Here is a 23,430-nt window from a genome sequence, read left to right as displayed (position 1 = left end):
TCAAGCACAGAATGTTCCATGTGGTAAAGCGCGCGACGCCGCAGACGGCAGAATCGCGGGGGCAGTGTTGTCGGCCTCTGCCGACGAAAGTCACTGTCTCTCAAGGTCAGTGCAGCACGCCTAATTTTTTTCGGGTGGCAAGCTATTACTTCGCGATCCCCCCCGCGCGGATACCGCCTTGGAAGAGGCTTTGTAACGCTTCGCGAGCATTCAGTTCTTAAAGCGGCGGCACTTCCAAAAGCAGTTCCCGTAGTCGCGGCGGAAGTGATTAGAAGATGGCTATCTTTGACGCGCTTTCAGCCTCCACTCCAATGTCAGGGTGCGTTCCTAATTGATTACATGCGTGAAGCGATCTTTTGTGGTAGCAGGCTCCCCCACCGCCGTAGCCGACTTCGCCTGTTGCGGCTTTTTGAAATGGGTGCTGGTAGCGTCGGTGGTGGTGACAGCTTCATTGAAGCCGACAGGGTCAGACGGCTTAGGATTCCGAAGATGGGGACAGACTTCGGATTCTGAACAGTCAGAACAACCCAAGTGAGGGCGGAAGTGTTTCGGTACCTGGATGACCCGATATGAGATATCGTCACGCTGCAGGACAATCCGGCTATGAAGGCGATATTTATTCACTATAACACGAATTTGTGCTCGCTTTCAGCGACAGACAGACTATTTTTCTTTCGTGACTCTTGTGCTGAGGCTGAACCGACGCTGTTAGAAGACAGCCTATTTGAGAAGCCTACACAGCAACCTTCTCAGCAAAGCAGATCTTCAAAATAAATGTGTGCTTTTTCTCAATTCACTGGTGTTCATTAGTGATTCGAGTGATTTGCTTAAAGTGTGCTATTTCTAGCATAGCTTAGTTTGTTCGCCAAGTATGTCGATTTCGGTGTCCAATCCTTGTTACTGTTGCTGTGAAATAGCGTATTTTTATTGCAATTGATACTTGTAATTATGTCATTATTGCTAATTATGTACTTTGTCCACCCCCTCCCCTGCAATGTCTTAATGGCGCTGAGGGTACTGTAATAAATAAATAAATAAATAAACTGAACGTTTCGATGCGCTGTAACTTTAATTACAACATTATGCTGCACTCTTTGCGTAGTATGAGCATCCTTGAAATAAAAAAAAAGTATTCCTGTATCTGTATCGCTGTAACTGTATTCCGGAATACTTTTTTCGTCTTATTGCAAAAGTATCTCCGAAATATCCCGTTACGTTAAAGGCAAATGTATCTCAGTATCTGTATTTTAGGCTTCCAGTTCATGTATTTCGATATCTGTATTCCGGAATACTTTTCTGAGTATCTCTGCCCAGCCCTGCTTGTGACACACCTAACAGCCGCCCTCCTGCTCGTTCACCGTCCCCTCAACGCCGTCGTTCGCCGTCGCCCCAACCCCGCCGCCACCCCTCGCCGCCCAACTTTGCATCGTACCCGACGGAAAACTAGATCGCGCAGCTCCTGGAGGTAGTGCTGCATCATCTCCTTCTGAACCAAATCATCCGTTGACGCTTCCTACGAAAAAGAACCTCATCGATGTGCATGTGGACGGTATTTCTTTGACGGCTGTAGTCGATACTGGAGCTCACGTGTCCATAATCAGTGCTCGTCTTTGTCGCCGACTGAAAAAAGTCCTCACACCTGCTACTACAAAAGCTGTACGCGTCGCCGATGGCGGAACTGTTCCTGTCACTGGATTGTGTACAGCTCGCCTAAGCATCGCCGACCGTTACGTTCCTGTCCTATTCACTGTGCTCCATAATTGTCCTCATGACCTCATCCTAGGGATGGACTTCCTGTCGACTCATTCTGCCCTGATAGACTGTTCCGCTGGTACTCTTTGCTTGGACCTTCCTCTTCAGCCAGATATTCACCCCAACCTCCCACACAGCCTCTGCACCTCGGATTACATCCGCCTACCGCCTAAAGCCCTAACATTCGCCGAATTCACAACGACTTCATCCGTGTTGGATGGGCACTACGTCGTCACGCCGATTACTGATGTACTTCTAGCTGGCACGTGACATCACTGTGCCTCACTGCGTCATAACTATAGCCGCTAACCGGGTACATCTCCCCGTCATAAATTTCGACTTCACGAAGCAAGTCCTCCCTCAAGGCATCTTAATCGCCACGTTGCGGTCCTTAGCCGATGACCACGTCACCTCTTTTGCAGCAGACGTATGCTCCAATCTTCCTTGTCGCCCACCCGATACCACAAGCCTCGACATGGCATTACGCCCCATGATTGCCCCAGACCTCCCCCCAGCGCAATCAGCCGCCCTCATCCGCCTTTTGGCTTCTTACCACGAGATCTTCGACCTTGACAATCGACCACTCGGCCAAACTTCTCTTGTGCAGCACCGTATAAACACAGGTGATGCAGTTCCCATTCACCGTCGACCGTATCGGGTGTCCGTATCGGAGCGCCAGATTATTCAAGAAGAAGTAAACAAGATGTTAGCTAAAGGCATTATTGAGCCCTCATCGAGCCCTTGGGCGTCACCCGTCGTCCTGGTTAAAAAGAAAGACAACACGTGGCGTTTCTGCATCGATTACCGGCATCTAAATCGAATTACGAAAAAGGACGTGTATCCTTTGCCCCGCATTGATGACGCTCTCGACTGTCTCCATGGCGCACGCTACTTTTCATCCATAGACCTTCGCTCCGGTTATTGGCAGATTGCCGTGGACGAGAAAGACCAAGACCGCCTTCGTCACTCCCGATGGCCTGTACCAATTCAAGGTTATGCCCTTCGGTCTATGCAACGCCCCAGCCACGTTCGAGCGCATGATGGACTCTCTGCTACAAGGGTTCAAATGGTCAACATGCCTTTGTTACCTAGACGACGTCCTCGTATTTTCACCTACATTTGAGACCCACCTTGAGCGTCTGTCGGCTATTTTCGACGTCTTCCGCAATGCTGGCCTCCAGTTAAACTCGTCGAAGTGTCACTTCGGCCGCCAACAGATTACAGTGTTGGGCCACCTCGTTGATGCTTCTGGTGTGCGGCCGGACCCTGAGAAAATTCGTGCCGTCACCAGTTTCCCAGTACCCCAATCCGCCAAAGATGTTCGGAGTTTTGTGAGACTCTGTTCCTATTTCCGGCGGTTCGTGAAAGACCTTGCAGCAATCGCTAGACCACTTACTGATCTTCTAAAGAAAGACGTCCCATTTTCGTGGGGGTCCACTCAAGCTGCCGCCTTCTCTCACCTCATCACAATTTTGGCGACGCCACCTATATTGGTCCACTTTGACCCATCCGCCCCGACTGAGGTCCGAACTGATGCCAGTGGTCACGGGATCGGAGCCGTCCTCGCCCAACGTCAGCAGGGACACGACCGCGTTATCGCCTACGCTAGTCGCCTCCTTACACCTGCGGAGCGCAACTATTCGATCACCGAAAGAGAACGCCTTGCTCTTGTCTGGGCGGTCTCCAAGTTCCGTCCATATTTATATGGCACTCACTTCTCCGTAGTCACCGACCACCACGCGCTCTCCTGGCTTTCATCATTAAGGGATCCCACAGGTCGACTTGGTCACTGGGCTCTGCGGCTGCAAGAGTACACTTTTGCAGTGACGTACAAGTTTGGACGCGTGCATCAGGACGCCGACTGCCTATCTCGCTATCCGGTTGGCGAGTCGCGCACCGTCCCTCACACCGACGCTTGCGTGTGCACCGTTTCCCAACTGACCCACATAGCCGACGAGCAACGCCGTGATGCATCCTTACGGGCTATCATCGAGTGCCTTGAATCCTCACCTTCGGACCGATCTCATCGCTCGTTTGTACTCCAGAATGGTACGCTATACCGCCACAACTTTCATCCAGACGGACCATACCTGCTGCTTGTTGTACCCAAACACCTCCGCTCCGCTGTACTCCACGAACTTCACGACGTTCCAACTGCCGGTCACCTTGGTGTGTCCCGCACATACGACCGAATCCGCCGTCGCTTCTATTGGCCAGGTCTCGCACGCTCCGTCAGACGATACGTCGCGGCGTGTGAGAAATGTCAACGCCGCAAAACACCATCGACGCTGCCGGCTGGGTGCCTTCAACCCCTCGACATTTCGTCCGAACCCTTCTTTCGCGTCGGCTTGGACCTACTCGGCCCTTTTCCCCTGTCTTCTGCTGGCAACAGGTGGATAGCTGTGGCCACAGACTACGCCACACGCTACGCCATCACACGAGCTCTTCCAACAAGCTGCGCCACAGATGTCGCCGATTTCCTTCTGCGCGACGTGATCTTGCAACACGGTGCTCCACGCCAGCTGCTCACGGACCGTGGCCGCACATTTCTATCGAGAGTCATAGCGGACATCCTGCGTTCATGTGAAACGCGGCATAAGCTCACTACGTCGTACCATCCGCAAACGAATGGCCTCACGGAGCGTCTGAACGGAACCCTAACCGACATGCTTTCAAAGTATGTTTCCTCAGACCACTCCGACTGGGACCTTGCTCTACCGTTCGTGACATTTGCCTACAATTCCTCGCGCCATGACACGTCTGGTTACTCCCCATTTTTCCAGCTGTTCGGCCGCGAACCCACACTGCCCCTTGATACAGTCATTCCGTTGCCAGCAGCTCCGACCACTGAATACGCCCTGGACGCTATCAGCCGGGCCGCTCATGCACGCGAAGCCGCTCGTACTCGCCTTCTGACTTCCCAAGAGAACCAACGCCGTCGGTATGATCAACGACACCGCGACGTACACTTATCGCCCGGTTCTTTGGTTCTGCTGTGGTCTCCGACCCGGCACGTTGGCCTGTCCGACAAACTGCTCTCTCGGTACACAGGGCCATACCGAGTGCTTCGTGCGGTGACTCCCGTCACCTATGAAATCGCTCCTGCTCACTCGTCGTCTTCATCCACCCCGCATGCCAGCGACATCGTGCACGTCGCACGCCTGAAGCAGTACGACTCGCCCAATGACATAGACGTCTAGATGCGCCGAGACGGCGCCTTTGCGCCGGGGGTTATGCTACATGTAGGCTGCCGGAATCCATATTAACGCGGTAGCGTTAGAGAGCTCGTGTCGCAGAAATTCCGCTGTCGGCGTCGGCACCGTTGGTTGTGAGCGAAAAATCATCCGTGAGTGAAAAATCGAGAAAGTAGAAAATAAAATAAACGATAAAATCTTCGGTCCCAATGAGGATCGAACCTGGGCCGTTCGCGTGGCAAGCAGGTGTCTTACCACAAAGCCACGATGTTGCTTGCAGCTGCTTCGGACAAAAACACTACATAAATGTCATGTAGTGAAAGGAGTCTCGACGCATTTTGTTCGGCAGGTGTCACGACGAAAACGAGCCCATACGGTAGGCGCATTCGCGAGGCCATCAAACTACGTCGAAAAACGCCGGGATAGTGCAGCCATCGCCGCTAAATACACACACGAACTTTCAAACAGCTCTAAAAATGGACAACTATGTCCATCTAGAGGAAAACATATCAAGCCAACGCAGCAAACGCTAGATAATGTGCTGCCATCTGTGAGGCATTGTGAGAAATATGTCTCGACTTTTCATGGCATCCGAGAGGGCCGGCGCGCGGCGTATATCTTGGAGGCCATGCGACTCTTGCTTTAGATCGAAAGCCTGTAAAATTCGCGCGCGTGCGTGCGTGTGTGTGTGTAACAATACACATTAATAAGTATGCACTTAGTGGTTGAAGTGCGCACTAGGGGCCGGATTTCGCTATCGCGTTCAAATCTTAAAGGCGAAGCTTAAGGGTCCCCCAATTTTTGTCGACGCGCGTGTGCGCCCGACGAAGAGGACGAAGGTCGCTAGCTGCTCGAGCTCGGAGCCGGATTGCTCAGCGCTGCAGCCGTCGTTGCAAATATATCTTGTGAATAGCAACTTGTAAAAGCGACTGTCACTCGCGTAACAATAGTTCCGATGTCTAAACACCAACTAGCCCAACAGTCAACTCTCTTCAATAAAGTTACTATGGATTTTCCCTGATGGGAACACAATTTCCCCGAGTTTTCCCTGAGTATTTATTTCCAGACTATCCAAAATCCCTGAGAATTCCCGATTTTCCCGGTTTTCCCGGTCGGTAGACATCGCACATATCGCGCGTTAGCCGTTCGGCGCCGTTGTGGCGCCGTTGTGGCGCCACGGCCCGTGGCTCACTCGCCGACGCAGCCGGGATGGCGCGGCGCCTCTGCCTCCTATCTCAGTCTCCGCGTCCTTTTGGAATGCGTTGCGTTGGTTGCGCGGGTTGCGTCAGTTGCCTGTCTTGGTAGTTTTGTGTTCGAGCGAACATGCGCATCTTCGGTGGCCGTGACGTCAGGCTCTGTGCTCGAAGTGACGCTTGGAGGGCGGAATGTTCATGGAGCTGCGGACACGGACAACATGCGCCTGTTAACGGTGAGTGTACTGCTTTCGTAGGTACTAATTATACAGCTTTAGCTGAGCGTCTGCAGCGGCTCTGCGGAAGTAGGCTGCCAGCCATTTCCAACAGCAGCCAGCGTCCGCGGGGCTGTTGCGGATGCCCAACTAAAACCGTCAATTAACGAGTTGACAACGTTATGCGCGTTGCTGTACAAGCTCCTATAAAATGAGCGATGCAAATAATTATCAAGGGTCAATGTTCGCTGATCGCACATTATGTGTGAACTGCTGAAGGTGCAAGATGTCGTTTTCAGATGCGCTTTAGTCTAATTCATAATAACATTTCCATCGACATTGAGTGTGCAGCATGCTTCCGCGCGTGCGAACGTGAAAAAAAAGTTTGTACAGAACACTTAGACGCGCCAGATATGGTTTTTGTTACCTAAAAGACGATAGTTTAACGTGCAGATATAGTACGATGTTTCCAGCGCGTGCGCGGTAGTCGCTTAAGCTGGACACGCCTCGCCGGTAAGGTGAAAAGCTCGACTTTCGACGGTGCGCGTTGTTGCGGCCGCCGCCGTGCACTCTTCTCCCTCGTTTCTGTTTGCCGTTTGCTCGTCGTCGCTACGTTGCCCCGCAACGTCTATCCTGTGCACAACGCAGATCGTCGTAAGGCAAGATCGTCAAAGATACTAAAGCAAATCACCAGTGAGAAGATCGAAGCAAGCTTCGTGGACGCCGCCGCGTACCGAGACGGCAAGGCTTTTGCGGTTTCCGTCGAGGACACGCTGGGCAAATTCTTCAACTGTGCCTCGATTCGGACGACGGACCCCGAGGTGGCCGAGCAAGTGGTCACTGCACTCGCGATGCAGGACGGTCGGAGAGACGTGCATAGCGACTCGTTCGGTCACTATAAACGTTCGGTCGATATACTTGGTGGGAGAGACGTTTATAGGATCCAGGCATTCCAGAAAGGCCGGGTAGCCCGGTAGGTAGTTGAAATTTAGACAGGCTTCAAAAACGGTGACAGCTCCATACACTCCATCTTTTGGTTGCCTGCCCACGTCGGGGGCTCTTCTGAACCTCAACGAGTCTGCCCACGATGCTGCGCGTGGCTTTACCGACAGCGCTGACCTCAGATCGGGTGACTTTCCCCGCGGACACAGGGACGCTACTAGCACGCACAACGAAATTACTAAATTCTTTTACTTAGAGAGAAGGATCTTCCCGCCGCCTCATTCCAAGCTAACTCCTGCAGACTAACTCCTACGCAAATCCAGCGTCCTTTAATAGCATATATCCGGACATTTACCCGAATAGTTCGTGCGCAGCCTGTGGCGAAGCTGCTACTTTGCCTCACATGCTCTGAGAGTGCGGGTCGTTGGGCCCGAAGTTTACCAAGGAAGAGTGGGACGCGCTCCTACGAATTCGCGTCTATGAAGACCAAATCCTGGCCGTCCAGCGCGCCCGTGATCGGGCCGGCAGGCTAGACCTGCCGGTCCCTTCGTGGGATTAGCGGGGTGCGCGATTAATCGCGCTTTGCTGGACCCAATAAACGTTTATTCACTCACTCACTCACGTGATACTTGCGTCTTATGCTATTTTTGTTCAGGCGAACGTTGCAAGCACAAAGCGGACGCCCAGTTCCTGCGCTAATGTGCTTTTTTTTTCGTTTCTTGTTCTTTTCTTGTTTTTTTGTTACTCAAGCGCTGCCGCAAAGCTTTTTTTTTTCTGTGAAGACAACGCCGCGAAGACTCGCGACCAACTATAGGCTAACAGCTTCGCCGCAATGACAAGGAACACAAAGGCAGCTAAACAAAACGAAAAGTGATAAAAACATGAAGTCAAGCGCATGACTAAAAAGCAAGCGCTGCCACAGTGAAATGTCGAGATGTGCAAATTCCATTTACGGATAGCCTAACTAAAATCTGCTGTTGCAGTCATTGTTCTGCGGCTCAAAACTTGCTGCCTCGACTTTAAGCCTCGCGCATTGCCGTCCGTGCAAATTGTCCGTCAGTGTTCTACGAAACAGCTTTGTTGTCGTAAGGACACAGAGGCATACGATCGACGTGCTTCTCTTTAAACAAATCACCGCCTAAGCACTCCGTACATCGAAGCTGAAGCGTGCGGCCCCTGTGTTAAGCAGGGGGTTAATCCCGACGTTGTATTGAAGCCTTTCTCAATTATTGGTATCGTTTGAACGGCGAAATCCGCCGGTCTTTGATGATGTTGAGGATGACGTCGCAGGGCTTGTTTCATTATTTCAAAGTTCGACGCGTTCGAAAAACGCCATCTCCTGCACGAACCAGCGTTGCGTGTCGTCGCCGTGTACCCTGATGCGTACGAGCAGCTCAACTAAGTGGTCCCAATGAACTTCGGGGCAGCATAGTTTGAAATCCGTTGGCTTGCCGAGTTGCGTTGTCATTGCGAACACCTCCTTCTTACGTTCCAGCCAGCAATGGACCGTGTTTGGGCAGACGCGGGGAAATCTAGTTGTTCCTCGACGACGTTGAGCCTGGGCAAATGTGAAAATCTGTGGTTAAACGTAGCTGTTAACGGGGCTTGAATTTGGCATACTGCCTTTGCTTAGCGATTCCTTGCATGTCCCACAGACAGAAAACCGACGTCGGGAGCATCTGGGGAACCACCACGTCAGTACCTCCATGGCATTGTTTCGTTGTTGTTGAGATCAGATCCCGTCGATCGCAGCCAGGTTGTTGTCGAACCACAGGTGGTCGCAGACGCCGCAGCCACAGCCGAAGTGCCTCTCGAGAAACTCCCGCCGAAGGCAGACGTTGGCCTCGGCGAACGCGTTGCGCCATTGGCATGTTGACACTGCTCTGCCGGCACTGCTGCCTCCTCGCCGCCGTGGCGCGCATGCTTGGGTCCGACAGAGAGACGACGTCAGCTACGGCGCAGCCAATGGCGCGCGCGCTTGGGTGCGACGTAGAGAACGACGTAACTAACGGCGCAGCCAATAGAGATCATTACCGAAACATGTGGCCAACGGTTTTTCGTTTCGCCTAGCCATATACAGCTTTCGCTCAAAAATTCTCGCTCCATGTGTAAAAATAATCGCTCCGTCACACAAGTAATTTTTACATAGAAATAATACTTCAAAATATAGTGCTGTTATTAAAGAATGCAAAATTCGTACTGAGGTTAATAGCACCCCGGGCGGTCCACTGTGCATAACCCGCTGCGCCACCAAACCCGAGCGCCGTACGGTAGGAGTGTAACAGGCTGCAGTTATTGCGCAATAGTGCCGGCACAATAAATGCGGACGGTAAAGTGCCGGTTGCTGGTAATATACCGACTATTCAAGTTACACAGCTGCTTCGCATCCGAAAGAAATTTGCAGTAAGTCGGTCTTTGCAGTGCCCAATTTCATCCCCCACGAGCCGGAAAGTGCATGCACTCTTCTCACGATACTGCAAACGCAGGAAGCCCCATTCCATTCACTATTTCAAGATTCCTGATAACTGTACAGTGTACACCATTGCAAGCAACGCCATGTCGGACAGCGTAGGAGAGAGCACTTACCTCTGCGATTGCAGTTCGTTGGTCGAACGCGTCACCACTTTATCTTTGTTCTGAACAATCCAGCGGAGTAGACATTCTGCCGGCGTCAAGCTAATCCAGTTGGCGCGCACTGCTTTCGCGTATCCGTTATTCAGGTTCCACATGGGACGAAACGGTATCCGCGCTCGTAGGTACCTCTTTGCAACGTCTCCATCCACAAACTCGAAGTCTTCACCGTCTACTAGTACAGAGTAGTGGCCGATCTCACGGGGCGCGCCGTATCGCGGAGAGCCGCCCTGACACAAAGAGAGAGAGAGAATCAACTTTATTGAGCCCGAATATTCGATGGTACGCGCAGGTACCAGACGGGGTGGTTCCCTATTCACGGGACCCATATGTCTCCAGCAACTCCTGGCCCCTGGCCGTCAGTGCGAGCTGAGTCGGCAGGGCGGGGCTGGACAACAAGGTCTCCCATCGCTCTGGGGGTTGAGAATTGGGGATGTTGGGGGGAAGGGGAGGTGGCGGGTTCTTGAGCTCTTTACATTCAGCTATGATATGTGCCAGAGTGCCTCTTTCCGTTTTGCAGAAAGGGCAGAGTGTGTCGTGCTCCGCCGGGTACATTCGGTGTAACAGAACGGGATGCGCTAGCGATCCCGCCTGCGTGCGCCGCAGGATCGTTTGCTGCTGCCTGGTTAGTTGCGGGTGTGGTACAGGAAGTTTGCACCTCGCGTTTCTGTACATTTTAGTGATGTCTTTAAAGCTCGTCACGGGATGGGGTAGCTCAGCCGGCTCGTCCTCGGCCCGGATGGACAGTTCTCGGGCGTGGTGGTCGGCGAGGGCGTTGCCTTCCACCTTCGAGTGAGCCGGGATCCACACGAGCTCGATGGCTCGTCCCGGAGGCTTGTGCTTGGAGAGAATGGCCTGGGCAGCGGGAGAGATCAACCCCCTGCGGAAGCTTGCGTATGCTGACTTCGAATCTGTGACCACGGAGTCCACGCTCGGTTGTACGAGTGCGAGGGCCACAGCCACTTCTTCGGCAATGGCTGGGTCTGTCGTCCTCAGCGACGCGCTGACAATAAGCTTGTCGATGGACGTGGCTACCGCCGTTGCTCGGTCGTCGTATTTTCTGAGCGAGGCGTCCGCGTAGAGTACTCTAGGGTTCTCCTCCAGCTGTCGGGCCAGGGACTTGGCTCGCGCGGACCGTCTCCCGTCGTCCTTCCCCGGTTGCATGTTCCTGGGGAGTGGCTTGGTTTGAATGGCCTCTTTCCATTGCTCGGGAAGGGCCGTCTTGGTTGGAAGTGGTTCTATCTGCCATCCTATTTTCCGTAGGACGGCCCGGCCGTGCTCTGTTTGACTTAGCCTTACCCTTTGGTTAGACAAGTGAGCCTCAATCAGCTCCTCCACCGTGTTGTGAACGCCCATGTCCAGCAGTTTCTGCGTGGACGAGTAGATCGGCACGCCCAATGCCTGCTTGGTTGCTTTACGCAGCATCGTGTTCAGGGTGTCCCTGTTTGCCTTCGTTAGCTGGAGGTACGGGGCAGAGTAGGTCACCCTTGATACGACGAACGCCCTCACTAAACGCATTGCATCGTCTTCCTTTAGGCCTCTGTTACGATTAGAGACCCTTCGGATCATACTTAATATCTGTTCCGAGGTGTTCTTGATCTTCGTGACGGCCGCATACGCTCGACCGTCGCTTTGCAGCAGCAGACCGAGGATTCTGATCTGTTGCGTCGGTTTGATGGCCATGCCGTCGATGGTGATGGTCACGTTCGGCGGCGGTTCCTTCTTGGGTCTTCCCGGCTGGACCATGAGCAGCTCTGATTTCTGTGGAGCGCAGCTCAGCCCGCAGGTCTTTGCATAGTCATGTACGGTCGTTGCCGCCCTCTGTAAGGCATCCTCTACCCAGGCATTGGACCCGGCTCGGTTCGTCCACACCGTGATATCGTCGGCGTAGAACGCGTGGTCCACGCCTTCAATTTGCTGGAGCAGATTGGGTAGGGGTAGGAGGGCCAGATTAAAGAGCAGGGGCGACAGAACCGACCCCTGAGGGGTTCCTCTGTCGCCGAGTTCGACAGGTTCCGACTTTTCCTCGCCTATCCTGATGGTCGCTGTTCTTCTCGTTAAGAAGTCCGTGATGTAAGCAAAGGTTTTCCGACCACATCCCGTCTTGTTTAGATTTTGGAGCACGCTCGCGTGAGACACGTTGTCGAAGGCCCCTTTTAGGTCTAGGGCGAGTATCCCCCGCGGCGCGTTCCTCGTTGCCTTCTTGACGACAAGTTCTTGTAGTTGGATAAGGACGTCCTGGGTGCCTAGGTGTTGTCTGAACCCATACATGGTTGCGGGCATTTGGTTCGTTTCTTCCAGGTGTTTTTGAAGTCTGCGAAGAACCATACGTTCCATCACCTTCCCCACGCACGACGTGAGGGAGATGGGCCGCATGTTGTCGATCGTCAGCGCTTTGCCGGGTTTCGGGATGAATCGAACCTCAGCCTCTTTCCATTCTTCCGGCAGCCGCGAGCTCTCCCAGGTTTCATTGATGTGCCCCAAGAGGCCGCGGGCCACCGCTTCGCTCATGTTTCTGAGCAACTTATACGTGATCGCGTCCCTGCCGGGGGCGCTCTTGCTATTGCTTTCATCAATGGCCGACCAGAGTTCCGTCATGGTGAACGGTCTGTCCAGCTCTTCGTTTTCAGGACCTTCGTACCTCTCAGGCGTCGGGAATTGGCCCCGCTCAGTCTTGAGGTATTTTGTCTTCAGTTCTTCCAGTAGCCTTCGGCCATCCCCCTTGTACGTGTTGATGACCTTGGTGAGGTTGCGGTTGGTTGCGGTCTTGCTGCTCAGCGGGTCGATTAGGTGCCTCAGTAGGCACCACGTCTTCCGTGCCGATAGCTTGCCCTGCAAGCCGTCGCAAGTGCTCAGCCAGGTCTCTCGGCATAGCTTGGCCGCGTACTCGGTGATCTGTTTGTTGAGGACCGCGATACGTTTGACCAGCTTCTTGTTGTGACGTTGGCGCTTCCACCTCCGCGTTAGCGAGTGCCGGGCCGCCCACATGTGTGCCAGTCTGGCATCCACGAAAGGTGTCTGCGCCGTCGTCGTTATTTCTTGCGTAAACTTCTCGAGGGCCTTTTTCTGATCCCTCGCCCATTCGGCGTACGTTTGCTTTCTGTCGGCTTCCACATCGTTCTCCGAAGCCTCTTCTGCTTCTTGCGTGTCCTTCCGCATCTTGTCCCAGTCCGTTACACGTGCCGTCCCCAACACAGCACGGTATTGGGGTCCCTTGATGATGATGCCGATCACGCTGTGGTCAGAGCCCAGGTCCACGTCTTCGTTTCTCCAGGCCGCATCTAGTCCCCCCGATAGCCACGACAGGTCTGGCGTTGTGTCCCTATTGGCGCTGTTGCCCCTTCTGGTGACCACGTCCGGCTCGTTTAACAGGGCCATCTCATGGTCCTCCATCGTCTTGGCTAGAGCTTTGCCCCTCTTCGATTGGTACTTGTATCCCCACACACAAAGAGACTGCTTCGCGCACGGACATGGCCCCAACTTGTTCGCCGGCTGGATCGCTACACAGAGCGTGATAACGTGCGTCCACCGTCATACTTCCACAACAACTTTCCATCTCGAGACAGCAGCTAACGCGACTTTCCTCAGCCACAAACGAACACGAGGCGCATTCACGAGCGAAGATGCCGCGGGTAGAGCTTCAGCACATGTATCCTTGCATGTATTCCTGCGCGAAATAGTCCGGAGTCGTTTAGAGCGTGTTTCGGTTTCCTTTTCACAACCTTGCCTGCTCGCTGTGTATCTATGAAGACTGTTAAATTTTCATCGGTATGAATTGAGAGGAATCGGCGATTCGAAGCGTTTTCGTTGTTCCAAGATACAGTAATTAATGGTACCGCACACATCTGGAGGGAATGAATACCTACTTAAAAGCGATGTTCAGGATTATGCGGCGCGTGTCAGAGTCCGGCATTTCGCTTTATCTTAGTAACAATGTCTTGTGAAAAATTCAGCCAGATCTCGAGTAATGTAGCTGTAGATGTCGCGAAGTAGTGAGCGAGTAGCAGCCTATGCGACGTTTTCTTTTCTTGCTTTTTTGTTGTTTTTTTTTTTCTTTTTTCGTTGTCTGAGCCAAGCGTCGCGAGGTGCATAGACGTTTTTTGTGTACTTTGAGTAGTTGTGCGCGTACAGTGGGATTGCCAGGCACTTGTCGACTAGACTGGTGCCCAAAGGCTGTAGCGTATGGTCTGAAGTAACGTCAGCACTCACGTTAGAGCACAGACATCAGTTTCAATAAACGCAGTGCACGCTGCGGTGCTATGATGCGCATGTCTTAAATAGCGGTTGTCGGCGTACTCCCCCGGGATCGAGCGACGCTTCACTGTAGCTTGCTATTACATTGTTGTGAAAGGTGATAGCCACGATTGGCGCTGCCCCGACATGACGCCTGTACAAGGTATTTTCCGAAGCACTTTGAAGCTCTCGCGTGGCGTGGCTCTTTGGCATAATTTGCTCGACTTCCACGCATTCCGGTTCGAACTGTGACTTATATTCAATGCGTCCATCTAACCTTTCGCTAACCGACAACGCTCCCGATTTCATTAAGGAATTTCACAGATAACATTTGACATGCATTTTGTGTACTCATCTTGTGGTCTTTGTGCACGAACCTTGCTCGTTTTTTCATTTAGTCAGCAGATGGCACACTTTTTTAAGTTTGCATAGCACTGAAAACGCAACGCAAGCTCCGTACCTTTCTGCTACCTTTTTGATGTTGTGTGATAGGCAATGCAAATATGGCATAACTTAAGGTGGTTGATGCTTCCTTTCTGTAGATTTTATTTTCGGAAGTAGTATTTCAGAAGTGCTGCGGATTAGGTGATCTGGGTCACCGGTGGACAGGAGGCACTCAACCTGATTGTTGAGTGCCTCCTGCTACAACCGTGCGTGCACAGGATTTCTGTAGTGCTGAGGGGAAGCTAGACATGAGGATGCCTCGTTTCATGAGATTGGAGTGGCCATTCTAGTAAGGCACCAGCAAACGAGGGTGTCGGTGAAATGCAGTTTAAAATCTAGAAACTGTATGCAGTTGTCCTTGGTCAACAAACTGTTCGAAGTAAGCAACACGGACCACAGTGATGTTTACACACGAGGTGGAACCCAGGGTGCTGTGTGACGCATTCTTCAGGCTGCACAGCAGTCACAGGGTCTCCCATCTCTCGACAGCAGAGGCACTCTTCCTCGCTGAAGTTGTCAAGTACCACGCAAAGTCCGCAGTCGCACCTGAAACAGCACCAAACAAGCGCTCAATGGTTGCGGTCCCCATCGCGGCTCGAATGCGATCGAAAGTGCACCGTGTGACGAAATATTCAGCGCGAATGGCGCATTCGTAGACCCGACAGCGTAGACACCGCTGCGAGCTGTGCTCAATGACATCGCCCTGATACTGCATAAATAGGCCACAGGAGACATTGCACAGCGCACGCGGACGGAATTTTGGCCCTAGCGGTAAATCCTCGCTTCGACGTCGCTTGACTGACTGGCCGCCTCGCCTTCCGTCGACGAAAACGAGGCTTTGCTCTCCGACGACGCGCGCTGAAACACCTGCCGCGCGATCTCGAAAAACCATATCGCGCTTCACTTGGATGAAGTCGCTGAACTGTAAACCAGTTTTCCTTGCGAGGTCTTCGTTGCAAGGTTCAGCGGGTTCAGCGTCTGCACCGCCATTCATCGCCGCCATGATCACGGAAAACACGGAAGCAGCTATGAACCAGCTGCAGCGGCCGCTTGCGCGTGTGGCGACGTATCATGGCGCCCTCTGATTCGCTGAGAGCAATGAAATTAGTGACGACGCAGTTCCAGCGCCAAATTCTAGGCGAGGGAAATTGAGGAAGAGATATTTGGTCTTTGATTACGAGTTTCTCCACTAACAAGTCATCTTTTTGCACCGAACAAAAACCTGCGCGCATTCTCGAATGCCCATCTTTCTTCCCGGCTCAACTTCACGTTGCCCTTTAGTGTGCCTTTAAGGCGCACAATGTTATGCACACGAGCGTTCCTGTCTTCGCAGGAAGGTTGAAACGTCCACCGAGAAGCGAAGCTTGGCTATCGAATGAGGAGGCGATGGAAAGGGATCCGATTAATGCTCTTCACTTTATGTAATATCCTGAAAATGGTCTTTAAGCGACAATAAATGATGATGCTTACGCTGTCACATTCAACTCTTTTAAAGCTAAGCTGAAACGTCCTCCAAGCTTCCTTTCTTTATTGCGCCAGCAATTATATGGACATTCTAGCTGGGTTTGCCGTCGCCGACATGTTCTGTATATGTATAGGCACGGCCGCTGGATGAATAAGCGCGCGGAACGGCCTGCCGAGTCGGGCGGCTTTTTATGGGAAAGCGCGTGTCGGTCGTAGTTGCAGTTGCGGTCGCTGCGGCGCGACGGGGCGGATACGGGTAGTGTGCCTCGATCTGTGCGCAAAACGCGCATCAAGGCACCCTAGATACGGGTAGATAGGGGTAGGGTGCCTCGATGTAGCGGAGGCGCGCGCACATCGAGGCACCCAAGGTACGGGTAAACGGGTGCCGGAGCTTCCGTTAAGGCAGCAGCCGCTGCAAATTAGTTGGTGGTTGTCACAAACGTGATCCCACTCAGTTGTTCTAAGGCGTTTTCTTTTGAGATGCGAAGTATCTTATGGCGGAGTTCAATCCGGTGGTGGTGGTGGTGTGCGGCGTGACCACCCTTACTGCGCATGCGCATACCCTCTCCATTCCCCCTCTCCCTCTTTCCACTCTTCCTCTCCACTTCCCCTCTCCCCTCCCCTTTCCACTCTTCTTCTGAAACGCGGTCTAGACATACCGAAATTCTCTCCTGCGCAACGCCGCGATGAGCACCAGCGCATGCGCGTCCCCTCCCCGTCTCTCTCCTCTCCTACGCTGCCCCCCTCTCGCAAGCCTGCCGATCGCGTTCCCCGCTCGCCCTGTGAGAATTAACGGCCAGGCTAGAGGGAAGACAAGACGCGCGTAGCGTTCCTCTTCGCGTTCCACGACGCGAGGTCGGTAGCACGCCCAAAGAACGCCAACGGAACGCGATCGTGCAAGTGCTCCTGCTTCGCATCGCGTCATGGTCCCCTTTAGCGGGAAATGGTGTAATTTTTCTTTCTCATCTATCGCAGTGGTGACATATCATGCATTCAGTTGAGTCGGTTCGCCTATTCTGGTTAAATAGCCACTCAAATTTCCGCGTACGTTCAATACACGTTCATGTTTTCTTTATCAACAGAAAATGCCTGTCAAAACATCATTTGAATTTTTTCGATGATATCTGATACATAATAATGTGCCGAAAGGTAATTTAACTTCGGATGCTTGATACAAGCGGATTCTACAAGTTTAGTGACGCACTCCTCGTAACTTTGTTGAAAAGGCTGGAGAAGTATATATTTATTAGAAGTGGATTGCAAATTTCTTGACACTTCGGGCATTGTCAACAAATTGATATATATGAGGGCGATTACTCGAGTGACTGATATACCCGCCAGGGTGGTCTAGTGGTTATGGCGCTCGACTGCTGACCCGCAGGTCGCTGGATTGAATCCCCGGCCGCGGCGGCAGCATTTTAGATGGAGGAGAAAATGCTTGAGGCCCGTGCACTTATATTTAGGTGCACGTTAAAGAACCCCAGGTGGTCGAAATTTTCGGAGCCCTCCACTACGGTGTCTCTCATAATCATATCGTGGTTTCGGGACGTTAAACCCCAGCAATTATTATCGAGTGACTAATATCTCGAAGAATGAAGCTGACAATAATAGGCCACAAGTGAAAGTTTCTGTAACTGAAAAAATAAAACCACAAAATGACGGGGATCAACTCAAGCGCAAGCGTCGGTGTCCGTCCCTGACACCGACGCTTGCGTGTGCACCGTTTCCCAACTGACCCACATAGCCGACGAGCAACGCAGTGATGCATCCTTACGGGCTATCATCGAGTGCCTTGAATCCTCACCTTCGGACCGATCTCATCGCTCGTTCGTACTCCAGAATGGTACACTTTACCGCCACAACTTTCATCCAGACGGACCACCCCTGCTGCTTGTTGTACCCAAACACCTCCGCTCGGCTGTACTCCACGAACTTCACGACGTTCCAACTGCCGGTCACCTTGGTGTGTCTCGCACATACGACCGAATCCGCCGTCGCTTCTATTGGCCAGGTCTCGCACGCTCCGTCAGACGATACGTCGCGGCGTGTGAGAAATATCAACGCCGCAAAACACCGTCGACGCTTCCGGCTGGGTGCCTTCAACCCCTCGACATTTCGTCCGAACCCTTCTTTCTCGTCGGCTTGGACCTACTCGGCCCTTTTCCCCTGTCTTCTGCTGGCAACAGGTGGATAGCTGTGGCCACAGACTACGCCACACGCTACGCCATCACACGAGCTCTTCCTACAAGCTGCGCCACAGATGTCGCCGATTTCCTTCTGCGCGACGTGATCTTGCAACACGGTGCTCCACGCCAGCTGCTCACGGACCGTGGCCGCACATTTCTATCGAGAGTCATAGCGGACATCCTGCGTTCATGTGAAACGCGGCATAAGCTCACTACGTCGTACCATCCGCAAACGAATGGCCTCACGGAGCGTCTGAACCGAACCCTAACCGACATGCTTTCAAAGCATGTTTCCTCAGATCACTCCGACTGGGACCTTGCTCTACCGTACGTGACATTTGCCTACAATTCCTCGCGCCATGACACGGCTGGTTACTCCCCATTTTTCCTGCTGTTCGGCCGCGAACCCACATTGCCCCTCGATACAGTCATTCCGTTGCCAGCAGCTCCGACCACTGAATACGCCCTGGACGCTATCAGCCGGGCCGCTCATGCACGCGAAGCCGCTCGTACTCGCCTTCTGACCTCCCAAGAGAACCAACGCCGTCGGTATGATCAACGACACCGCGACGTACACTTTTCGCCCGGTTCTTTGGTTCTGCTGTGGTCTCCGACCCGGCACGTTGGCCTGTCCGACAAACTGCTCTCTCGGTACACAGGGCCATACCGAGTGCTTCGTGCGGTGACTCCCGTCACCTATGAAATCGCTCCTGCTGCCCCGTCGTCTTCATCCACCCCGCATGCCAGCGACATCGTACACGTCGCACGCCTGAAGCAGTACCACTCGCCCAATGACGTTGACGTCTAGATGCGCCGAGACGGCGCCTTTGCCGCCGGGGGTTATGCTACATGTAGGCTGCCGGAATTCATATTGTCGACGCGCGTGTGCTCCCGACGAAGAGGACGAAGGTCGCTAGCTGCTCGAGCTCGGAGCCGGACTGGTCAGCGCTACAGCCGCTCTTGCAAATACATCTTGCGAATAGCGACTTGTAAAAGCGACTCGTCACTCACGTAACTCACGTAACAATATATATATATATATATATATATATATAGATTTATATATGTGACATTCGCTTACCCAGTTTTTTTTCGAGACGGCGTGGTCAAGTGACAACCACGTTATCATATTTACACACCTTGTATCACGCAGAACCACGGCTGCTGTAGGACTGTCGAGTACACGTGCCTTCCTTGGAGCGAGCACGGGTGCCTTTGTTAACAATACATAATAAAAAAAAAATAAACAGTAATTTATGAGCGAACCGCATGACGGAGACTGCCAGAAGACAAGCGTTGGTGTCCAACGAATATTCGCCAGTGCCTGGACAGCGGCTAACATCGAAAGACCAAAACGAATCCCTTTATGGTCTGTACGAAATGGAAGTAGACAGGGAAGCCAAAAGTTGGTCTCACAAGCTGGAGGCATAACAAAACAATAATCAAAAATAACGTAAAGAAACAGAGACCAGTATAAGCAAAACATTTACTTCCTTTTTTTTTGTCTGCCATGATTTTTTCAAAAGCGACCCGCCTTACTTTGTCACTATGAGTGGCTATCAACGCGTGTGTTGGCTGCCATGTATATTTGTTTAAAATAAACCCTTGTCGGGGGGCTGACCAGCCACTTTTCTGCGCTCTTTTATCTGCGCATGTTTTGCTGAGGTAAGCTTGACTCTGTGTCCCTTTCTGCAAATGACCACAGACAGCCCAACTATCTCAATGAAAGGGACGCACGAGCTTTTCACGACAAGCAACATCAGTACCACATGACATTACGGGGCAACACGCGACACCGCAACGCGACAGCGTTCAGAAACAACCGGAACCAGTGGCAAAGGTGCCGCGGGCTGAAAGGCGGGAATTAGAAAAAAAAAACGAGACATAAGGGAACACGGGAAGGTGGTGTCACGGCCCGCTGGATGCAAGAACGTTTGCAGCCAGCGGCCGTTTGCAGCCAGCAGGGGTGAACCCTGAATTCATAATAAATAAAAGACGGCAGATGCCACGCATTGGGGGAATCGATGTAATGCGAAGCAGCCAGCAGAGCTGCATACATCGTCTTGTCTGTCATTGAGGAAAATGCGTGTCATGGTTTTCATGTTAACTCATATTATATGTGTTCGTCACACAGTAACGTCGCGCAATGCCAACTTCGGGGATCAAGCTAGCAAAACGGCCGCCAGCGGACCATGAGCGCGGCACGTCAGTCATGCTGTGCATGACATGCGTGTCATGATTTTCATGTTAACTCGTGTCATTTATGTTCGTCACACAGTCACGTCGCATGATACCAATTTTGGTGTATGTCAAGCTAGCGAAACGGCCGCCAGCGCACCACGAGCGTGGCATGTAAATCGTGCTGTACATGACATGCGTGTCATGATTTTCATGTTAGGACTTGTCATTTAGGAAAGAAGTGTTAATTTCAAGGGCTCGTTTTCTTTGTTATACACAATGTTAATGAGAATTAACAGACAATAATGCCAAGGAAAGTATAGGGGATGTTTTTAGTAATAAATGTAAGGTAATTGTGAAGAAAGAAAAGTGGACGAAAAGATAGCTTGCCGCGGGCAGGGACCGAACCTGCGACCTTCGAATAACGCGTCCGATGCTCTACCAACTGAGCTACCGCGGCGGCCATCCCCCCGTCCACTTTATAGGGTATATGTGTGCATTTAAACGTGAGAGCGTCAGTCAGCGCCGCCAGTAGCCATGACGGCGAGTGTGGAACACTCTTTTTCTGCCTGTTGGCGTCACGTAGCACGTGAACTTATTTCGAGCTGGCAGCTGACCAATAATCCCTCGCATACTACCTGAAAGCATCAAGTCTGCCAGAACGAGATCCTCGCTATGAATGAAGGAAAGAAGTGTTAATTTCAAGGGCTCGTTTCTTTGTTATACACAATGTTAATGAGAATTAACAGACAATAATGCCAAGGAAAGTATAGGGGATGTTTTTAGTAATAAATGTAAGGTAATTGTGAAGAAAGAAAAGTGGACGAAAAGATAGCTTGCCGCGGGCAGGGACCGAACTGGCGACCTTCGAATAACGCGTCCGATGCTCTACCAACTGAGCTACCGCGGCGGCCATCCCCCCGTCCACTTTATAGGGTATATGTGTGCATTTAAACGTGAGAGCGTCAGTCAGCGCCGCCAGTAGCCATGACGGCGAGTGTGGAACACTCTTTTTCTGCCTGTTGGCGTCACGTAGCACGTGAACTTATTTCGAGCTGGCAGCTGACCAATAATCCCTCGCATACTACTGAAAGCATCAAGTCTGCCAGAACGAGATCCTCGCTATGAATGAAGGAAAGAAGTGTTAATTTCAAGGGCTCGTTTTCTTTGTTATACACAATGTTAATGAGAATTAACAGACAATAATGCCAAGGAAAGTATAGGGGATGTTTTTAGTAATAAATGTAAGGTAATTGTGAAGAAAGAAAAGTGGACGAAAAGATAGCTTGCCGCGGGCAGGGACCGAACCTGCGACCTTCGAATAACGCGTCCGATGCTCTACCAACTGAGCTACCGCGGCGGCCATCCCCCCGTCCACTTTATAGGGTATATGTGTGCATTTAAACGTGAGAGCGTCAGTCAGCGCCGCCAGTAGCCATGACGGCGAGTGTGGAACACTCTTTTTCTGCCTGTTGGCGTCACGTAGCACGTGAACTTATTTCGAGCTGGCAGCTGACCAATAATCCCTCGCATACTACCTGAAAGCATCAAGTCTGCCAGAACGAGATCCTCGCTATGAATGAAGGAAAGAAGTGTTAATTTCAAGGGCTCGTTTTCTTTGTTATACACAATGTTAATGAGAATTAACAGACAATAATGCCAAGGAAAGTATAGGGGATGTTTTTAGTAATAAATGTAAGGTAATTGTGAAGAAAGAAAAGTGGACGAAAAGATAGCTTCCCGCGGGCAGGGACCGAACCATCGGACGCGTTATTCGAAGGTCGCAGGTTCGGTCCCTGCCCGCGGCAAGCTATCTTTTCGTCCACTTTTCTTTCTTCACAATTACCTTACATTTATTACTAAAAACATCCCCTATACTTTCCTTGGCATTATTGTCTGTTAATTCTCATTAACATTGTGTATAACAAAGAAAACGAGCCCTTGAAATTAACACTTCTTTCCTTCATTCATAGCGAGGATCTCGTTCTGGCAGACTTGATGCTTTCAGGTAGTATGCGAGGGATTATTGGTCAGCTGCCAGCTCGAAATAAGTTCACGTGCTACGTGACGCCAACAGGCAGAAAAAGAGTGTTCCACACTCGCCGTCATGGCTACTGGCGGCGCTGACTGACGCTCTCACGTTTAAATGCACACATATACCCTATAAGTGGACGGGGGGATGGCCGCCGCGGTAGCTCAGTTGGTAGAGCATCGGGACGCGTTATTCGAAGGTCGCAGGTTCGGTCCCTGCCCGCGGCAAGCTATCTTTTCGTCCACTTTTCTTTCTTCACAATTACCTTACATTTATTACTAAAAACATCCCCTATACTTTCCTTGGCATTATTGTCTGTTAATTCTCATTGACTTGTCATTTATGTTAGTCATACAGTCATGTTACGCCATACCAATTTTGGTGTACATTCTATTAACCAAGCGACCAGGAGAGCACAAAGTCGTAGGCGGCTAGCTAGCTAGATAGATAGATAGATAGATAGATAGATACGCTCAAAGTCGCAGAAGTTCGCTAAGAAATGCTTCGCAATTAAAATAACTTCTCACATTTAGCCCAGATTTGATGTTCACTGTTGAATTCGTTACATTATCATGAAAACGGTGTGACGGAAATACACAAAAATACTAAAAAGCGCAGGAATGCAACCAGTTGTGTTCGCGAGTTTTCCAGTCTTTTCATCAGTCTTCCCGTTTGACCACTTTCATAATACTGATTCCGTAACAGCTCGCCCACTTGTCAGTCCTCAAGTTACAGTTACGGAAATGTCGGAGTGGCTCGAATCTCCTTGTATAAGATGGTCGCACACATGCTAAGCATTATTTTGGGGCTGTTGCATGCGATACTCTGTCGTATGTGTATACTATAAGCGTGTTTAGAAACATCTTATTTTGTGTTAAATAAATAGTGACTGCTGCAATCTTTAGGTCACTTTTTCTAAATGAAATGAATAAATCTGAAGCAACGTACTCAAAGCCAAAATAAAGA

General features: G+C 51.5%; 2 protein-coding genes across 2 annotated transcripts in view; both read right to left on the bottom strand.

Annotated features, from left to right (window-relative positions):
* LOC119391071 (decapping and exoribonuclease protein) overlaps window positions 1-10,165 on the bottom strand; it is a 73,519-nt gene extending 63,354 nt beyond the window's left edge. Inside the window, exon 1 of the mRNA XM_037658755.2 lies at window positions 9,883-10,165. Coding sequence (XP_037514683.2) covers window positions 9,883-10,025 — 143 coding nt within the window. The 5' untranslated portion in view covers window positions 10,026-10,165. The remainder of the gene's footprint in view (window positions 1-9,882) is intronic.
* Window positions 10,166-10,239: 74 nt separating this feature from the next.
* On the bottom strand, window positions 10,240-13,320 carry LOC125758377 (uncharacterized). The gene has a single exon (XM_049415478.1). The coding sequence runs from the start codon at window positions 13,318-13,320 to the stop codon at window positions 10,240-10,242; it is 3,081 nt and encodes a 1,026-aa protein (XP_049271435.1).
* Window positions 13,321-23,430: the final 10,110 nt, after the last annotated feature.

The sequence above is a fragment of the Rhipicephalus sanguineus genome, chromosome 4, assembly GCF_013339695.2.
Source record: "Rhipicephalus sanguineus isolate Rsan-2018 chromosome 4, BIME_Rsan_1.4, whole genome shotgun sequence".
In the NCBI taxonomy this organism is placed as follows: Eukaryota; Metazoa; Arthropoda; class Arachnida; order Ixodida; family Ixodidae; genus Rhipicephalus; species Rhipicephalus sanguineus.
The sequence above is the reverse complement of the archived record's forward strand: the minus strand, read 5'-3'. Positions and strand labels throughout refer to the sequence as shown.